Genomic DNA, 19,640 nt, shown 5'->3' on the forward strand with positions numbered 1-19,640 from the left:
GCTAGCACTGTGCTAGCACTTCCGCACTGTGCTCAGAAAGCGCACTGTGCGAAAGTGCTAGCACTGTGCTAGCACTTCCGCACAGTGCTCAGAGAGCGCACTGTGCTGAGAGAGCGCACTGTGCTCAGAGAGCGCACTGTGCGAAAGTGCTAGCACTGTGCGATAGTGCTAGCACTGTGCTAGCACTTTGGCACTGGTTCGAAGTGCGCACTGTGCGCACAGTGCGCACAGCACACTTAGGGCAATGTGCGTGTGCGCACAGCACACTGAATTGTGCTACTTTACCCAACACTACTCATGACCACTTCTTGCTTATTCTTTAGTATATGTTTATCCAATCGAATAAGCAACAATCTTCGTGTGATCTTTCTATGTCTATAAATTTAAAAGGGTTTCCATGATTTTTATATGCGTTCATCATAATTTTAGAAAAGCTCAATGTTAACAGTTCGAGCTCGAGTTAAATTTCGCATCTTCACAAAAAAACGCATCAGCATGCGATATTTTACTCTATAACAGTGGTGTTTATCGAGCCTTTAAATTCGCTCGTTGTGCTGCTTATACATGCGCTCGTTGTGCTGTTTATGCTTTCTTGCAGCTATCGGAATCGTAGCACCTACTGAAACTACTTGTTCAACCGAATGACTCTGGGTCGCGTCATTCAGGTCGACCCGCCCATCGCTAATGTTTAATTCTTTTCCTAGACCTTCCTGTTGACGTACCTCAACATAAATTTCTCCGCGGACCACGTCTGTTTACACGACGGACCACAAGTGGTCCGCAAATCATAGGTTGGAAACCACTGCCTCAGATGCAGTGATAGTTTTGTAAAACAATACGAATCACTTGTACGCGAAGAGCTTGTGTGCGTTTGTGTTGGTGAACCGGTTTCTACCGTTAACGGTGGGAGGTTATCGATTGGATGAACTGGTCGCGACTCGTCAGTAATGTGATGCAGCTCAGTGTGTAAAGAGATTTCGTTTACGCTTATGAAGATGTTGGATCTGTTACCAACTTTGCTATCGATAGCAAGTTTAGTCCGGGGATCAGATTTTTTAGATAATCCTCCCGTAAATTACACTGCAGGGAAGAGTTTTGATGGTGATTATTGGTTTAATTGGCAAATAGGTCAATCTTAATGACTAGTGTTTTAATCTTACAGATTGTGAGCTACGTTTCCCAGCTACAAAGGTAGATGAATCCAGTCATATTGAATCGTACGGTGGGGAACGAGCCTATAAAGGAGAGTTTCAACATATGGCCGCGATCGGTTGGACCAGATCAGGAGCCACGGTCGATTACCTTTGTGGAGGTAGTTTAATAACTTGGAGATTCGTTTTAACAGCATCTCATTGTTCAGTTGACTCAAACAAGTAAGTAGAGTGGTTGTTAACATCTAAGAGATCCACCATTATTAAGCTATGCTTTTGAATTGAAGCCTTCCACCGGATACAGTACGATTGGGAGACACAGATCTCGCTAGCACGAATGATGACGAAACGGCACAACAAATTCCGATCGCACGCTTCATCAAACATCCGCAGTATCGAGAGTCGAGAAAGTATTACGACATTGCCGTTGTAGAACTCGAGAAAAAAGTTATACCAAACAGCGCAATTTGTGTTGCGTGCGTATGGCGTGAACTGGAAGCTCCGGGAGACCTGCTGGACGCGGTGGGATTTGGTGCTCTTGGGTTTGGAGAAAAGTTAAGCCCAACCCTGCAGAAGGTAAAATTACAGGCCCTCGGCGCGTCGATATGTGCTGACCGTTTACCAACCAACCGACGTCAAATGCCGGAAGGCTTGCGCGACGATCAGTTGTGTGCGCATAGTGAAACCATGGACACATGTGAAGGCGACTCAGGAGGCCCACTACAAACGGATCGACACGATTTGTTCGGCAACACCTTCCCCCTTGTGGTAGGTGTGGTATCGTTTGGAACTCCTTGCACTGATGGGTCGACAGGAGTGTACACAAGGGTTAGCTCGTACCTAGATTGGATCGAGAAGGAAGTAAATCAGTCGCTTAGCTACGAGGGTGAGTTTACAACGGATGAAAGCTCATCCGAATGATATCTTCAGCATATTGTATCAATCTTTTTTTTTTCATAGTTTGTACTGGAGTGAACGTTTGCGATCGTAAACTCAAACCTTCCATATCTGCTACGATTGAGCCGAAATGGACAAACAGTCGCGTTGGACTGTTGTGGAGGGAAACCGAAACCGACATCTATCAGTGCGGTGGATTCCTGATCGACTATCAGTTTGTTATCACATCGGCGGACTGTGTATCCTCTAGCAAAGGACCTCCTAGATACGTAGCCTCTAGCACTAACAGTGATCGTGCTGCTATAGAAGAAGTGTTTGTTCATCCACGGTTCACAAAGGGACAACCATACTTCGATATCGCCATTATAAAGCTACGAAAGTATGCAAATTTAGATGAAATGTATCCGGCTTGTTTATGGTCAGAGGAAAGGCATGATGATTGGAGACAAGTCAATCTTCTGGCTGGAGCATCAATACCGCAAATGCGAAGCTACGTGGAAGAATTCAACATCAGCGTGAAAAGTTCTGTACAATACTACGTTCATGGTAAAGACTGCAGTGTAGGGGAAAATGTTGCTCACAACGATTTGAAATGCATCAGTAACGATCCGACTCTGGTGCCAGGATTGTGTCAGGTAGCGATTGTTTTGCATTGTTTTAAATTGTAAACCAAACTGATGGTACTATTTCAATCTAAATCTTCTAGGTTGACTATGGAGGTCCGGTAATGACGAAATACTACGATGAACAGTTCAAGGTACATGGAATTGTGTCTCGTTTGACGCAGGGCTGCGGAAGCAATGTGATCTTCACCAGTTTAGCACCTCATAAGCAATGGTTGGAATCGATCATCTTTAAACAGTTGCATGAGAGGCTTGTATTTAGCGATAAGTGAAGGAAAAACAATCGTAATAAAATAACAAATAGTTAAGTTCGCCAATCAAGCGTGTATCACAGCTTCCCCGAAATGAATCACGAAATGTCTCCGTTTGTTGTGTTTAAGCGTTCAACTGGTGTGTGTTTATGTTATTGTGAAGATTATGAATGCGGAGATGAGATAATACGTGTCTAGCTAGCTGGTAAAACCTGTTTCGTGAGACACGCAATGCGTCATCTGACGCCAAACTTCTCACTTGATCTTGACGACACGATTATACTTTGAATCAGTTGTTGTCGGGCACACGACGGAACAGCAAGTTGTGTTTAAGGTGGTCCCTTATAAAACTCTTTCACAATGAACTTCTTTTGGCGAATGGGGGGTTTTGGCCTTCAGCTAGTGCTGTTGTTTCAAACCATTGTGGACGTGCAAATGCAATCGTTTTACGATGTTCCTCCACCGAAATACATTGGGCGTACTTCAATGAAGGGTAAGACAATAATATTAGGTTTTTAGAGAGCAATTCGATAATGATTTGTGACACATTTTGCAGACTGTGCAAAACGATTCTACTCGGATGTTGGAGACTACACCGGCTTCTACGGTGCATTTGGTGGCTTTAGAGCTCTTCGCGGCGAGTTCCAGCATATGGTGAGGTTTGGATACAAACTTGTTTCTGTGTGACATTGACACCACATTGACCTTGCAGGTGGCGATCGGCTGGACGCGCGCCAGTGGTAAAATTGATTACCTCTGCGGTGGCACCTTGATCAGCAAACAGTTCGTACTGACTGCGGCACACTGCGCCTGGGATGGAGACAAGTGAGTTGGAGAAATACGAGAAGTCGGTAGGAAGTCTCCAATACTAACATTTAACACCTTTTTGCAGTCTTCGTCCAGATACGGTGCGACTAGGCGATACGGATCTGGGAAGTACCGAGGATGACGAGTTTGCGCAGCAAATCGCGATCGCTCGGCTGATCGTACATCCGAGCTACAGAGCATCGCGCAAGTACTTCGACATGGCACTGATTGAGCTAGCAGAACAGGCCAACTTTACGGAAGCGGTTTGTTCGGCATGTTTGTGGCAGGAGAAGCACCTACCCACGGGGTCGATGGATGCGGTCGGGTTTGGAGCAACCGGTTTCGGTGAATCGCTAAGCCCGACGCTTCAGCGTGTTGTGCTAAAGCACCTGGAGCGGGATGAATGTGACAATAGGATCGCGGTGAACAAACGACAAATGCCGGACGGCTTTCGGTCGGATCAATTCTGTGCGGCTGGCAGTGGTATGGATACTTGCGAGGGTGATTCCGGTGGTCCGATCGGTGTGAAGCTGTTTAATGTCGGTGGTGCGTTGATACCGCTGGTAACCGGTGTAGTTTCGTTCGGTACTCCCTGTACAGCTGGATCGACCGGGGTGTACAGTAAAGTGAGCGAATATGTCGAGTGGATCCAACGAACGACAAATCTGTCTTTGGGTTATAGAGGTAAGTTAACGCTAACTGTTCGGTTGCTGTCTCCAATTTTACTACACCTCAATTTTTCTAAACCAGATTGTACCTTGGAATCGTTCTGCGTCGGAAGGCCCAAAGAAACGATCAACGTAGCATATAATACCTTCTACACCAAGAGTCGCTTCGGTCTTTTATGGAAGGAATCGGACAGTCCCTCGAACGACTGTGGAGCGACACTGATCGACTATCAATATCTTCTAACGGCGGCTTCCTGTGTCAAGACGAGCCAAGGTTATCCAACGTTTGTCATTTCCGAAAGTGGTGAGCGTGCAGCCATCTCGGATGTGTACGTATCGCCCAGTTATAGAGCAGGTCGACCGGAAAGTGACTTAGCATTGCTGAAGATTGCTCAGTACGCGAATCACCAGGTATATCGACCCGTCTGTTTATGGGATCGTCGGAGCGATGGAGAATGGAAATCCAAGCCGGAGTTTTTTGCATACGGACTGGAAGACCAGTTTGATAAGTTAGTGTTCGTCACTGCTCGCAACGGTACGGGATGTGAGGAGGAACTGGTACGTGGAACCGATCTGCAATGTTTCCACAACGAGGTACCCCTAATGCCGGGAGTATGTTGGGTGAGTATGGCTTATACAGGGTTTCCCACGATTTATTGGTCAGTTCCCATGATTTTTTGGTGCGTTCCCACGATTTTTTGGTCGTATCCCATAGATTTTTGGTTCGTTCCCATAATTTATTGGTATTTTCCGATTGGATATCAATACAATTGGACCAAAAAATTCTGGGAAACGACCAAAAAATCGTGGGAACGCATCAACAAAATATGGGAACCCACCAAAAATTGATGGGAACCGACCAATAAATCGTGGGAAACCCTGTAAGAAAAGTGTAGAGAATGATAATTAAACAGAACATATTTTACCTTACAGATGGATCACGGTGGACCAATAATTGACCAATCTGTTTGGGGAGAGCCAGTGAATATGTACGGCATTGTGTCGCCATTAAGTAGAAGCTGTGGGTCAAATCTGTTTATGGTCGATGTAACGCCCCACATTCCATGGATAGAAGCGATCGTGGTTGGCAAACGGGATCAATTCCTTGTATTTTCAGACTGAATATTTTACTCAACTCTACGCAATAGAAAGTACGTATGGAATCATCATCTCGTGCATATGTTAACTTAAGACATTTTTATCCTCTTAAGCTATCAAACAGAAATAAAAGACCAATTTTTCCTCTGTTTTAAAGTTTCCAACCTACTTCAAAGCGGATGAGTGTTCGTTGATGCCAGATAAATTGATTCCATCACACACTACCTATTACTCTTCCCTTCCAGCCCTCTTGCGACGGGATAAAAGGATAACGTATTTCGTTCGATTTGAATTTTGAAAATATGTGATTTTTATTCCTCACACCCCTACCAGATCTATCTGTCCCGGAAACGCACACACCTCGACAACATTTTCCACTTTGCACGGGTGTCACTCTCTGTACTCGTTGAAATGCTTTTCCGAAGAAAAGAAGCCTCCTGTAAAGTTAGGGTGGGAAAATTTATTGAGTGCCGAAACCGACATTATCATTTTTTGAATCCCAGGCCCAGTTTGATACGCCGGGGCAGTATGTTCCAATTTTCGCCGGAGTATACAGCCATTGCGAAGAAGCGTGTCTTGTTTTTGAAGCGGAGTCTTTGCTTTGGCCAGTAGACAAATCTTTCCTATAAAATTCACTTAGAGTACACTCACACAGTCACATTTCAGTCCAAAATTCCCGTGAGACGGTTACGCGGGACATGGTCGAGTTTTCTCGTACGAGTACGACCGAGTGGATAGAGTTATGTTATGGCATAAAATTTAATATGGTTACAAATTCGGTTGCATATTCATTCTTATTCATAACCATTTTTCGTGTGGCCAACAGCCCAACCAGACCAGTTGGATCGCATGGTGGATGCCAGCATGTTCAGATAACGTTACCATCTGCCTTGTCTGCCCTTGGTTCAAATCTGAATAATGGAATATCGAAAACTAGATAAATCAAACATCAAACAATGTAATTGATTCTTTCATTGCATAGGGCTACCTATTGGGCTGGATGTGGACTCACTGGAATGGAATAAAATAAAAATAAAGTAAGGGAATGGTTTCATACCGTCAGATACATTTTTTGAGCCAAGTTTACCCTTCAGTAAGGTTTCACAGTAACATCACCACAACTGTTAACTTTAAAACAACAAAAACTAAAGCCAAACTTTAACTTCCATCAACCGCTATGCGCAGAAGTTCCTCTTTTGTTTTTTTTAGTATTTTTTGTTTTTGCTTCCACTCCTGCTCTCCTTAGCTCAGATGAGAAAAGTTCCATATCTCGGGAGAGTAAGCCATCCATCGTACAGACGCCGTACAGTACTGGGGCGGCACGGATGCTCCATCGCGATACCAACACGGTACGGCAAATAAAGCAAGTCGTCGGCGAACGGCGGGCTAGATAGATGAATAAATAAGGATTCATCAATGGGGTGGTTTTGTAAGGCTCCTCCCATTTTTAACACCATGCACCATTCGGGATGGGAAGTGGTGTAAAGGAATAGCACACTGATGTTTGAAGCATTTGCGAAAAAGTCATGAGAGCTTTTGATACACTATCTTGCTTTAAAAATTATAACAACACAGCTGGAAATTGAACTGCTAGAAAGATTCTGAAATGTATTATTTTAGCAATGAGAGTTGATAAAAATAAAAATGAGAGTTACTAGTAAGATTTTATTTATGTAAATAAGCAGCAAACTAGTTTCTTAATAGTAATAACACTACCAGAGTCATATTTTTACAAGCTCAAACAAGGTTCATTTTTTATATCTTTGACGTTTTTTCTTGAGTAAATGCTAAGACAATCTAACGTTATACGAGCCTAGCTGGTAGTTCGCCGATCTTGAATATCCATTGAAAGCGCGGGTTATTAGTCAACTTTCTACAGTCAAGTACTCCGCAAGATGGTTAATGCGCTGAGTAGGCCGCGAGGGTCAATTAATAAAAATATAGGTCTTCCTACTCTTTTTCCCAAACTTGATCGAAGCGATTGTCAAAGAGGGATATCATGCAGGTTTCATTTGATATTTTTAGAATATTTTCTAATATGAGTAGTGTTAGACGAAAGAATGCAGCCAGCTGCTCGCGTGCTCTCTCTGCAGTAAGCCGCTCTTACTGCAGTTGACGAGCCGTGAGCGCCTGAGAGCGATCGGTCGGGGTGGATCGTTCGGCTGCTGCGCGAAGAGCAGAGGACACTTCGCATCGGGGCAGCGCGGCGTACACAAGTTAGCAATAAAGCATCCGTTAAGTTTATAACTGTATTTATGTTCGTGTGTGTATTGTCCATTGTCGCATATATCACTAACGGACGTAAAAGTGGCGACGAGGATAAAGTTTTATAATATACCGCTAGTTTGCGTGTTTATAACCCAATTTTAACGTGTGCATTTTATCTCGTGTGTCAATCGGGACCTTTTAACGTGTTCGTTTATTCGTATTGTGTGATCGCGTATCGTATGTGCGTGTGTTAAAATTCCTTCACCGCGTCGGAAACGTCGAAGGATGGAGACGAACGAAGTGAACTCTGGTGACCCTTTTGGAGATGCCGATCAACGACGATTGTCGCAAGGCCGTGTTTCCGTTCCTGTCCAAGCCGCGCATCCAAGCGGCCTGCTGCAAGGAGTTTTCTCAACCCAGGAGCAGTATAGTGGACGCCGGGAAGGAACTGCATTCGCGCCGCCGCCATCGCTGCCAGGTCCAGCGCCATCGTTTTTCACTCCAGCGCCATCGCAGGTGCCCGCGCCATCGCAGGCGCAACGTCTGGAGCAGCATGATGACACGATGCTGAAAACGTTAAATTTGCTTCAACAGCAAATGGCCCAGCAACAGCAGATTCTGAATGAGTTTTTGCAGCAACGCCTTCTAAGTCACGGCGCTGCAACAACCAGTTTTAATCATGAACAAATAATTGATTCCTTGTCTCGAAATATTTCAGAGTTCCGGTTCGATACGGACACGGGAATCACGTTCAAAAACTGGTACTCACGCTACGTAGACTTGTTCCAGAAAGATGCTGCTAGGATCGACGATGCTGCGAAAGTCCGGTTATTGCTGCGGAAACTGGGAGCTGCCGAGCATGACCGTTATTTGAGTTTCATCCTGCCAAACCGCCCGTCCGATTTTTCGCTCGAGCAAACGGTGGAAAAGCTGTCAACCCTCTACGACTACCAGGAATCGCTGCTGAGTAAGCGATTCAGATGCCTGCAGTTAGTGAAGAAGCGGAACGAAGACCATCTAAGTTATGCCTGTCGAATCAACAAGGCGGCCGTTGAATTCGAGCTCGGCAAGCTCAACGAGGAGGACTTCAAGTGCTTGCTATTCGTCTGTGGTATGAAGGACGAGACTGATGCAGACATACGAACGCGCTTGCTGGCAAAAATAGAGGACCATAGCATGACGTTGCAACAGCTAGCCGCCGAATGCAGTAGATTGAGAAATTTAAAAAAAGATAGTGCGATGATCGAGACACCGGGAAATGATCGAGTTTTGGCAGTGAACCTGAAAACGCCCTACCCTCAGAAAAAGTTTCCAAATGCCTCAAAAGCGAATCCCAGCAAACCATGTTGGCTCTGCGGAGGTACACACTGGGTGCATGACTGCAGATATCAAGCACACCAGTGTACGATCTGTTCCAGAACGGGACACAAAGAGGGTTTCTGCAAAACAGCAAATCGCCAGAAGTATAATAAGCCGAAATATAAAAAGCAAGGCAAAACGCAGACCAGAGTAGTTACGGTGAACGTGCATAGTGTTCAGAAACGCCGCAGATATGTCACTATTGCAATGAATGGCACGCCCGTCCGTCTGCAGCTTGATACGGCATCTGACATCACAGTCATTGATCGTGAAGCTTGGAAAAAGATTGGCAGTCCGACATTATCACCACCAGCAGTGGTTGCACGATCAGCTTCTGGCACTAATTTGGCACTAGACGGGGAATTTGTATGCAAAGCCAGTGTAGGCAATCAGACCAAAGAAGCTACAATTACTGTTTCCCCGACACGTTTAATGCTTTTAGGTGCTGACCTCATCGATCTTTTTGCTCTTTGGTCTTTACCAATAGATAAATTCTGCTGCCAAGTACGAGGTACTAAATTCACGTCGCAAAGAACGTGGCAAGAACGTTTTCCTAAAGTATTCCAAGGAACCGGACTTTGTAAGAAAGGAAACGTCTCTTTTGCTATAAAAGAAAACAGTCGCCCTGTGTTTCGCCCTAAACGACCAGTGGCTTACGCCGTACAAGAAGCAGTAGACCGAGAGCTAGATCGACTTCAGGCCATAGGAGTAATAACTCCAGTAAAGTTTTCACAATGGGCAGCACCGGTCGTTGTAGTAAAAAAAGCAAATGGTGCCATTCGCATATGCGGAGATTACTCCACTGGCCTCAACGATGCGCTACAGCCAAATGATTACCCGTTGCCTTTACCGGATGACATATTTTCAAAGTTGGCTAATTCAATAATTTTCAGCAAGATAGACCTAACCGATGCTTTTCTGCAAGTGGAAGTCGAGCCGCAGTACCGCCCACTGCTTACAATAAATACGCATCGCGGGTTATATCATTATAACCGCCTTCCACCAGGAGTTAAGGTCGCTCCAGCTGCGTTCCAGATGATCATGGACAAAATGTTAGCCGGTCTAAATAACGTTTCTGGATACCTGGATGACATTATAGTCGGGGGCACTTCAGAAAAAGAGCACGACGAGATTTTAGCCAAAGTATTCCAACGCATTCAAGACTTTGGATTCACGATTCGTGTTGATAAATGCGCATTTAAAATGCAGCAAATAACATATCTCGGACACGTAATTGATCGTCGTGGACTAAGGCCTGATCCCGCAAAAATCCAGGTTATCAAAAATCTTGCTGAACCAACAGATGTCACCGGTGTTAGATCCTTTTTGGGTGCAATCAACTTCTACGGGAAGTTTATACCAGACATGAGAAAGTTGAGGCATCCTTTGGATAATTTACTCAAGGCAAATACTCCATTTCATTGGTCGTCGGAATGTAAACGGGTTTTCAAAGAGTTTAAGACGATTTTATCGTCAGACCTACAATTGGCTCACTACGATCCGCAAGAAAAGATTGTGATCTCGGCGGACGCATCATCAATTGGCCTTGGGGCAACTATAAGCCATCTGTACCCCAATGGTCTCAGCCGTGTAGTACAACACGCTTCTCGTGCCCTTACTGAGGCAGAACGTCGGTACAGCCAGATCGATCGAGAGGGACTAGCGATCATTTACGCAGTAAAAAAGTTCCACAAAATGATTTTTGGTAGGCATTTTACGCTTCAGACTGATCATCGACCTCTACTGCATATATTCGGATCGAAGAAAGGCATCCCAATATTTACTGCTAACCGTCTTCAGCGTTTCGCGCTTACTTTGCTGGCCTACGATTTTAACATTGAGTACGTGCGCACCGACGATTTCGGAAATGCTGATTTGCTCTCACGACTCATTAACACGCACACCAAGCCAGATGAAGACTGTGTTATAGCAAGCGTGAACTTGGAAGAAGACATTAAATCGGTGGCAATAAGCGCGCTTGATTCACTACCGCTGAACTTTGCTGATCTCGCCAGAGAAACAAAACGAGACCCACTTCTGAAAAAGGTGTCAGTTTACATCAGCGAAGGCTGGCCCAGAAACGCAGCGTTTACCGATGAGCTTGCTCGTTTTAATGCCAGGAAAGATGCACTAACAACCGTAGAGAATTGCATTCTTTTCGGTGAGAGGGTGGTAATCCCCAAAAAGCTGCAACAAAAATGTCTTCAGCAGGTGCATCAGGGCCATCCAGGAGTGCAGCGTATGAAAGCGTTAGCTAGGAGTTTCTTTTATTGGCCTACAATAGATGCTGACATCGAGGAATGGGTGAAGACATGTCACCCATGTCAAGCAGCTGCCAAATCACCCGCACATTCCGCTCCGGTACCATGGCCGAGGGCAGCAGGCCCATGGCAACGTTTACACGTCGATTTTGCGGGCCCACTAGACGGTGATTATTACTTAATTGTCGTAGATTCGTTTTCTAAATGGCCCGAAATAATCCGTACCAGTAACGTTACAGCGAAAGCTACTATAGCCATGTTACGCTCACTTTTCGCTCGTTTTGGAATCCCGAAAACGTTGGTATCGGACAACGGTACGCAGTTCACCAGCGAGGAGTTCGGACTATTCTGCGACCGCAATGGCATCGAACACATCACAACGGCCCCCTACCATCCGCAATCTAACGGGCAAGCTGAAAGATTTGTGGACACTTTCAAGCGAACAGTCAGAAAGATATCTGCGGATGGTACCTCACTACAAGAAGCGCTGGATACATTCCTACTAGTATATCGAAGTTCGCCAAACCCTTCGTTAGGAAATGCTAAGTCACCGGCGGATATCATGTTGGGAAGGCAAATGCGCACAACTTTAAACCTGCTCCGTCCACCAAGTCCTGAAACCATTAGTATGGAAAACGAACCGAAACCAAGCAGACAGTTCCAACCCAACGATCTAGTCTATTTTAAACGCTTCGCAGGTAACGGATGGAGATGGGTAGCTGGTACAATTGTTAAGCAAATAGGTCATGTCATGTATATGATTGGAACGGATGATCAGAAAATGTTTAGATCTCATATTAACCAGATACGCAAGCGCTACGAGAGGCATCATCACGTTCCGGCTTCGGTCACCCATCGTAAGCTGCCGATAGATGTTTTGTTGGATACCTGGCAGCTAACACCGCAACCATCTACTGGCACGTCCCGCATACCACCACAGCCAGTCGACCCCGAGCATGTGGACATCTCTATGTCCCCTCATCAGCCGTCATCCGAGACCAACGGTCCTTATGTTCCCGCTACATCGCCAGCGACATACACACGCCCGACGACACGACCTGTTCCATCGTGTGCTTCGGCCCAGGTGCCACGACGGTCTTCTAGAGTTAGAAAACCGCCCAGTCGGTTCGACGTGTACCGTCGGTTTTAAAAAGAGGGGGAGATGTTAGACGAAAGAATGCAGCCAGCTGCTCGCGTGCTCTCTCTGCAGTAAGCCGCTCTTACTGCAGTTGACGAGCCGTGAGCGCCTGAGAGCGATCGGTCGGGGTGGATCGTTCGGCTGCTGCGCGAAGAGCAGAGGACACTTCGCATCGGGGCAGCGCGGCGTACACAAGTTAGCAATAAAGCATCCGTTAAGTTTATAACTGTATTTATGTTCGTGTGTGTATTGTCCATTGTCGCATATATCACTAACGGACGTAAAAAGTAGGAAACTCATGAAATAAATTAATACATTTATTGCATCCAGGCAACTGCAAATATCGTTCCTCTTCGACCGAGTTTGGGAAAGAGGTTATAAATTATTGCATAACAAACAAATTTTACACCCAGAACTGCTCTTATTGAAGTTCAGATATTCTATGAATAACCTCTTCTTCAGTGCAAGAACCGTTGTCGGTCAATCACAGCTCCTACCTGCCTGTACCACTACTAGTTAGCTTGGCTTTCAGTGATTTACTGATTACGCATAGCAGGATAAGTCAGTCCTACACGTATGGGAGCACGGTTCATTAGGGGCTTGAACCCATAAAGGTCATGTTAATTCGCATGAGTTGACGACTGTACAAAGAGAGATTTATATTGAGCAGACTAACCAACCATTAATACCAGTCATTAATATAAGTTTCACTTGTTCATCGCCTCCTGATATTTCCCTTATGAGTGTTACCGTCGCAAACTAGTATTTGACAATATCCTATTTAAAATTGTGTATTAAATCAAAAAGTGATTTCATATCGAAACATGAATTCCAATAAAATTATTTATTTTAGTACACCGAATGTCTTCATAATTATAATTATCCATTCTTAGACTGGTACCGTTGAGCTAGTTTATCTCCTTAACAGCCTCACAATCACACTCCGACCACAAGTACTGCCTCATTTGCATAATTAATAGACATTTAATTACAATAATAACAAAATTCACGCTAAATTAAACCCCATTTTCACACCCTGCTAAATGGCTCACGTGGAAGCAGGCGCCCCGATAAGGCTAACGTGCACGCTAACAAGGCGCCCCCGGGAAGCGTCATCATTGCATTAGTTTTAACCCTCCCACCCGGACACACCTGGAGGGACGCACTTTTCGCCGGACCTGCTCAGCTGGTGGTAATTTATTACCGAGTTGAGTGACAGGCTTGGTCGGGATGGTTGGTTCAGTTGCGAATTTATGCCGCCTCATCCGGTCGGTACCGGTGCCGATGAGGTTCGTGTTCTACTAATCACTTCCCACTACTCACACACACACCAACGGTCAAGTCACTCGCTGTGGACCCATTTTCCAAACTCAGGGGGGAAGGAGAACATTATTTACACCTATTGTTTTGCCCTTAATTTATGCGCATTGTCCGTGTAAGGTGACAGTGCTTTATGGGGGTAACATGGGCCGTGTGACAACTGGACACTGCTTGCGCTGTTTCATCGGGCTAGGAACGGACGGGGAGCACTACCACCATAAGGTAGCGCTCATTTGCATCGATATGCACTTTCGGCTAAGTACTACTACGCCCTTCCGGTAGGTTTGATGGGTTCTCATTAGGGGGACACGTGGTACCGCCGCACAGAAGGTGTGAAAAACTTAATTTAGCTGAAACAAAAATGCATGCCCACTTGCGTGTTTACGAGTGTAATCTTCACGGTTTTGGGATTGTTAACAGTCATTGTTCTTCTTTTCTTTGACAATGGGTGCAATTGTTAAGGTTAAAGTTATTTAATTTTGTAATCTTTCGACCTTTTTTAATATTACTAACAACAGTTTGTATTATTATTTTTTTATCTAGGATTCAAAATTGAGAAATAGATAGCTAATCATATTTATAAATGACAAACATAACAAGCTCTACGTGTTAATTCTAGTCTTTTTCACCCACAGACGCGTATACTCGTTTAAACAGGCTATTAGATGTAAAAAGATCCATGTTATTGTGCGTTATTCAAAGACCACTAATATGGCTTAAATTTTTCATCCTTGTCTCTCAAATTAAAATGTTAATATACGTGAGAACTATTCCAATTGTTTTGGAATAGTTAGAGAACAAATGACATAAAAGAAATGTTTCAAAATACTGAGGAGATGAGGTATATGAGAATACTTAGTTTTAATAGACCCTTATTTTGACCGCAACAGATTAACCTTTTTCTATAGTGAACTGCTTTGTCTGTAACTCCGATTACCATTGTGTCTCACCCAACGGTGCACCACACACTCGGACACCCAAATGATGGGCTGATTTTATCTAGGTATGTAAATTTTATTACGCGCACCTTATCACGCTCATCGCTCATGCGATCCGTGCATTAAAACGGGACAATCATGCTGACATTGTAAAATATTCCAAAAAGGGCACAGTGCAGCATTTCAATTAGGTCAGCGCAAGTAAGTGATAGTAATTGACAACTGACATTCCGCACGAGCTGTCCTAGTGTGATAAGCTGTCGATAAGAAGCTGCTTCAAGTGAAAGGAAATACTTTTCACACACTCTTACATTGATTACCTTTGCTGGGAGGGGCCAAGTGTTGGGTTTTCAAACGGTCAAACTGACCATTTCTTTAAACTCATCATCTGTAACTGGATTGCTGCTGTCAGCGTTGAAAAATGGTACAATTTTCTTCGTTTGTCCAAGAACCCACATTGATAAGGTGGTGCGTCTAATCATCGGCCAGCGTCCCGTGGGGACGTTTTTCCCCAGCAAAAATATCCTTCCCGGCTAGATTCGATTCCATTTTTAGCTCACGTCCTTCCCACAAACACACTCAATTCGTTTACTTTTAATCAACCAAACCGAACAGGAAACTGTCAGACATTTTTGAGCTCTCGTGCCGAAGCGGGAACAGCGAGACGTCAAATCATAATTCTTCCTCCGTGTCTGAGGTATTATCACATATGTGAATTAAAAAAAATGCGGAACAGTTGTTCACGTTCCGTACTTCAGCATCTCGATTACTTTACAGTTCGCTTGACAGGTTAGGTTAGGTGGAAATGCTAAGGCTTCTATTTTTTCTTATGATAAGTGAGTCCCCTGGGGTCGTCGTTCGGACAAACGTTCCTTGCCGTTTCTGTGCATGGACGTAATGGTTGGCATAATTTTCATTACACATCCTTGGTTAGGTCAAAACGCACTGAATGTAAGATGGGTTTGATGTGCTCCAAAAAATACTTTCAAAATACAGTAGTACGTACACGCAGGGAGAGCTGACTGCCGGTGTACATGCAGACGAAGATGAATCGATTAATCTACCAGAGGCTAGAGAGTTGGACAAATATAAATATGTGAAGTCCATCTTGCGTGTACTCGCGGCGAGGGATGAGGGTTTATTTAGATGCGTCTCCCTTTCGAGAGGAAAATGAGCGTAGAATTTGTTTGTCTACTCTTGATTGTCGTTTGCGTTTGTCGTGTAAGACTAGATAGGATGTGAGAAGACGCATAAATATCCTTCTTTATGTATACAAATGTTTATATTAAAACAATATTTATGTAGTTTAAAATGAAGCTTAAAAATCAAAACGCTCTTAAGTTTAGTTGATAAGTGACCATAAAGGGCGGTCTTCCACATGACAGCCTTTGTGATATTTGGCTCTCTACTGAAACCAAGGCACAAGAAAGTTCACACACTACTCCCATACATAACACGTTGTACGAGAATGAACCTTTACCGTGACTACCCCTGAAACGGCCCAGGCAAGGAACTCCTGCCCGGAAGAAACATGCTTATTCAATTAAATTTATCCCAAGACTTTGGCTGCCCGAAGTTTAGCCGTGCACCGGTCGGAAGACCACTCTAACTTAATTATAAGTTTTTCATACGAATTTATGATTCGCTAGCATCGGCAATAGGCCACCATAGTACATAACAAGAAGGCGACACTCGCAACATGGCTTCAGATGCCAAAACGGCAATCCCACAGACTTGGCAGGCAGAGAGAGATCCTGAACACCCGGCAGCTCTGGCTTCCCAGCCAGAGTCACCATTTTTGTCAAGCATGGGGAAAAAGTTTGCTGCTCGCCTTGTGATAGCACCGAGATAGCTTCCAGCACGGTAAGCTACGCCGAGTGTGTGTATGTATAATTTATTTCATAATTTATCATTACTCCACGGCGTTCGCTTTTAGTCGCTCTAAGGGATGAGACGTGCGGAGGAGGCTGCCGGTACCTTGCGATGTACGGCAAAGGTACACAACATACCGTACGAGATTAATGAAATAGGCCTGCTGCTGCACGGACGGACGGCTCGGTTGAGGCCGGGCGTTTAGTGCGGTCAGAGCGCGCCACGGAGTACAAAGTACACGGACAAAGTTATGATTATGATTATGCGGTTTCATATGAAAGTGGGTGGAAGAGAGACACACACACAAGGAGTTGCAAGGGATTAACTTAGTACAGCCACCGATGTTCACCGTGGTGTGGTGCGTTCTGGCTTTCTGGCTCACCTGCAAGATAAATAACAAGGAGAGAAGTTTTGCGAGCAGGCACGGCGGCAGGACGATGGCGCTTGGGAAACTTCCCCTTTCTACCGTGCGGTAACCGTGCCGGCACACACAAATCAGCATTCACTTAATTTGGGATTCATATCACTCGATTAATTATTTACAAGTTAAATCTGACGTGGCATTGATGCTGCAGAACTTTGATTCCTCGAGACGGGGATGATGAAGCGTTCGGCCGGAGGGGCCGAAGGGCTGGCCGGTACTATCCTTCTAACCGGTCGATAATGGATGACGATCGGGTCAGTGAACGGGCCCGGCTCGAAAAAGGTTCGATAATTTTGAACCGAAGCCAAATTGAATGATTGATGGAAAGGTGATTCAATTCAAGAAGCTTACATGGAAGGACACGTACCTTATCTGGTCTCAAAATCTGGCATAATTTGTAAGCTTATCTGCATCCTTGTTAATAGTCTTTTTTTCTTGATGAATATTAAGCATTCTCCCGGTGTAATTTATGGACGTTTTGGGATACCTTTTTAAAGAAAAAAAAATGAACAGCCTGAGGTCTTTTTTTCTCAGGCTGATTACAAATTTACTGCCCAATTAACACATTTTTGTACCACTTGTATTTTTTGTTTTCACTAAGCATGGTGAAAGATTACACTTTTCTTGAGGCAACTTCGCCGCTGCCGAGTGTCAGGTTCACTCAGCGCGTGCCATAATTTGTGATTTTGTTGGCAACATTTTTTCCCCTTGCTTGGATTGATCTAGTTCAACCCTTTTCTACTGCCCGCACACTGGCCGGACGACCACGGGGACACACATCTCCAGGGAGCGTTGAAGTGCGGGACAAAGGGAAAAATTAAGAAAACATCACCGGTGGGATTTTCGCGCCTGTGGAAAACTTTCGGTATTGGGATATTGTTTTTTTTATGTATCGTGCTCTTCTCCAGCTTGTCAGCTTCAATTAGCACTGGGAACGACTTTTTGACGAGTGGTTCTGCTAATTAAATCGAGATTTGTTCGTTCCAGCTCGGTCGAGCAATTTATTTCTCGGTTAACGATTCTTGGTTGGACTTTTCCCAAGCACTTTTCCTCCAAGATGGGTAGCGTAAGATAGCTGCTGGACAATCTTAATGTTGTGTAGGATAAAATTATTCCACAAGCAGCAGCAGCAGCAGCAGTCGCAACGAAGCAAGTAGAGTTTTATGTCTTTTTAAAAGTTTCGGCCCGAAGAGTTCCAGACAACGGTAGAAAGTGTGATAAAAGTGTGTTGAAGAAGAAAAAACCCAAGCAAAACGAAAGAAGCAAAGGGTTCCACGGTGCATGCATCCGCACAGCGCAACACAATTTTAAGATGGATAAAGTTTCACGTCGTTCAAGCGCGAAAATGTCTAAACAATGGACGAACCGAAGGTTAAATGACAGTTAAAACGGGGGTGATAGGTCGAGGCGAAGCCAGGTCGGATGCAGGTATCTGGCCGTTTGGAGCGCTACTTGATGTTCGTTGTGGGAAATGTAGTGGTAAAGTTGTGGCTTACTGTGTGCGTTGGAGCTGGTTGTTTTTTTCGATTCTTTTGTTATTGTTTTTTTAGTCATCATATAAAAGAAGGGGTTTTTTTAGTGTTATTAGTTTAACATATGGTTTGAACGCTCTACTGAACGATGTGAGCATGAGGATGGTGTGGTGTTAGTAGCTCCATTTCCTACTGAATACTGCCAACCTAATGTTTTATCATATGAGTCAACATCTGATTATGGATCTTGACTTTCAAAAATCACAGACACATGTGAATGCTTGGATGATCTTCCGCTGTTTCAGGTATGCAATTGTAGGTTTAGGAAACAAAACATGCAACCTTTCTATTTAAACAGTTTAAAAGAAAGTTGGTAAGCCAGGCTTTTGGAGAGAATTTTTAACATTTTCTCAAGGTGTTTGAGTTTTCTACCAATTTTTGAAGTGTATCACGAGTGTATCATTTATACAATAATTGAAGATTGTATTGCTTATTGATTTATAACATTCAACAATGAATCTTCAAAGAGTGAGTTAAAGATTCAAGTCACTAAAGTCATTGTCATTACTCTGATTAAAAACACTGAAAAGAGTGCGTTTTCTCATCTCTAGTAACAACGCTGTTATGTTACAGATTAATGCTAAAAAGCAACGTAATCCCAATAAATTCATTAGTAGTATTAGGAGCTTGTCTATCCTTTGTGACCAACTAATCGAATCGTTTAAAAAGTAAGAACAGATAACATACCAGCTTTCACTGATCATATTAAACACATCACACTTTTTACGATCCTTTAGGTCCAATTTGACTCAAAAGTATGATTCTCAATCTAGTGTTTGTTTGATGATGATCGTAACCAACTTATCAATTCCGAATTCTAATTCCCAATTCCTTTTCTATTTTGAAGTTAGTCGATATCGCTTGATAAAGGCTAAACTTGACACATTCTAGCAGCGACGGAAAGTCATGTTAAAAAACTTTTATCATTCAATGAAGATCCTATTGTATTTTAAATTATATACTTCTTTCTTTAAAGTTATTTATGACACAGTTCATGTTTCAAATTGCATTGGTGTCTTCTGATAAATGTCACATCTTTTGACGTTTTCATTTTTGACACTTTGAATTTTCACATTTTATCTTACAAATTCAT

The 19,640-nt window shown here is 43.9% G+C and overlaps 3 protein-coding genes across 3 annotated transcripts; all 3 read left to right on the top strand.

Annotated features, from left to right (window-relative positions):
• Positions 1-926: 926 nt before the first annotated feature.
• LOC121599315 (vitamin K-dependent protein C-like) lies at positions 927-2,988 on the top strand. Its single transcript, XM_041927030.1, has 5 exons — positions 927-1,101; positions 1,163-1,373; positions 1,439-2,037; positions 2,112-2,683; positions 2,755-2,988. The coding sequence occupies exons 1-5, from the start codon at positions 990-992 to the stop codon at positions 2,941-2,943; spliced, it is 1,683 nt and encodes a 560-aa protein (XP_041782964.1). The 5' UTR covers positions 927-989; the 3' UTR covers positions 2,944-2,988.
• A 207-nt stretch (positions 2,989-3,195) lies between these two features.
• Positions 3,196-5,663, top strand: LOC121599316. The gene is made up of 6 exons (XM_041927031.1): positions 3,196-3,415; positions 3,479-3,576; positions 3,635-3,747; positions 3,815-4,413; positions 4,480-5,018; positions 5,331-5,663. The coding sequence occupies exons 1-6, from the start codon at positions 3,283-3,285 to the stop codon at positions 5,517-5,519; spliced, it is 1,671 nt and encodes a 556-aa protein (XP_041782965.1). The 5' UTR covers positions 3,196-3,282; the 3' UTR covers positions 5,520-5,663.
• Positions 5,664-5,755: 92 nt separating this feature from the next.
• Positions 5,756-12,737, top strand: LOC121599312 (uncharacterized protein K02A2.6-like). The gene has a single exon (XM_041927026.1). The coding sequence runs from the start codon at positions 7,989-7,991 to the stop codon at positions 12,471-12,473; it is 4,485 nt and encodes a 1,494-aa protein (XP_041782960.1). The 5' UTR covers positions 5,756-7,988; the 3' UTR covers positions 12,474-12,737.
• The last annotated feature ends 6,903 nt before the right edge of the window (positions 12,738-19,640 follow it).

This window comes from Anopheles merus, chromosome 3L (genome assembly GCF_017562075.2).
Source record: "Anopheles merus strain MAF chromosome 3L, AmerM5.1, whole genome shotgun sequence".
Taxonomy (NCBI): domain Eukaryota; kingdom Metazoa; phylum Arthropoda; class Insecta; order Diptera; family Culicidae; genus Anopheles; species Anopheles merus.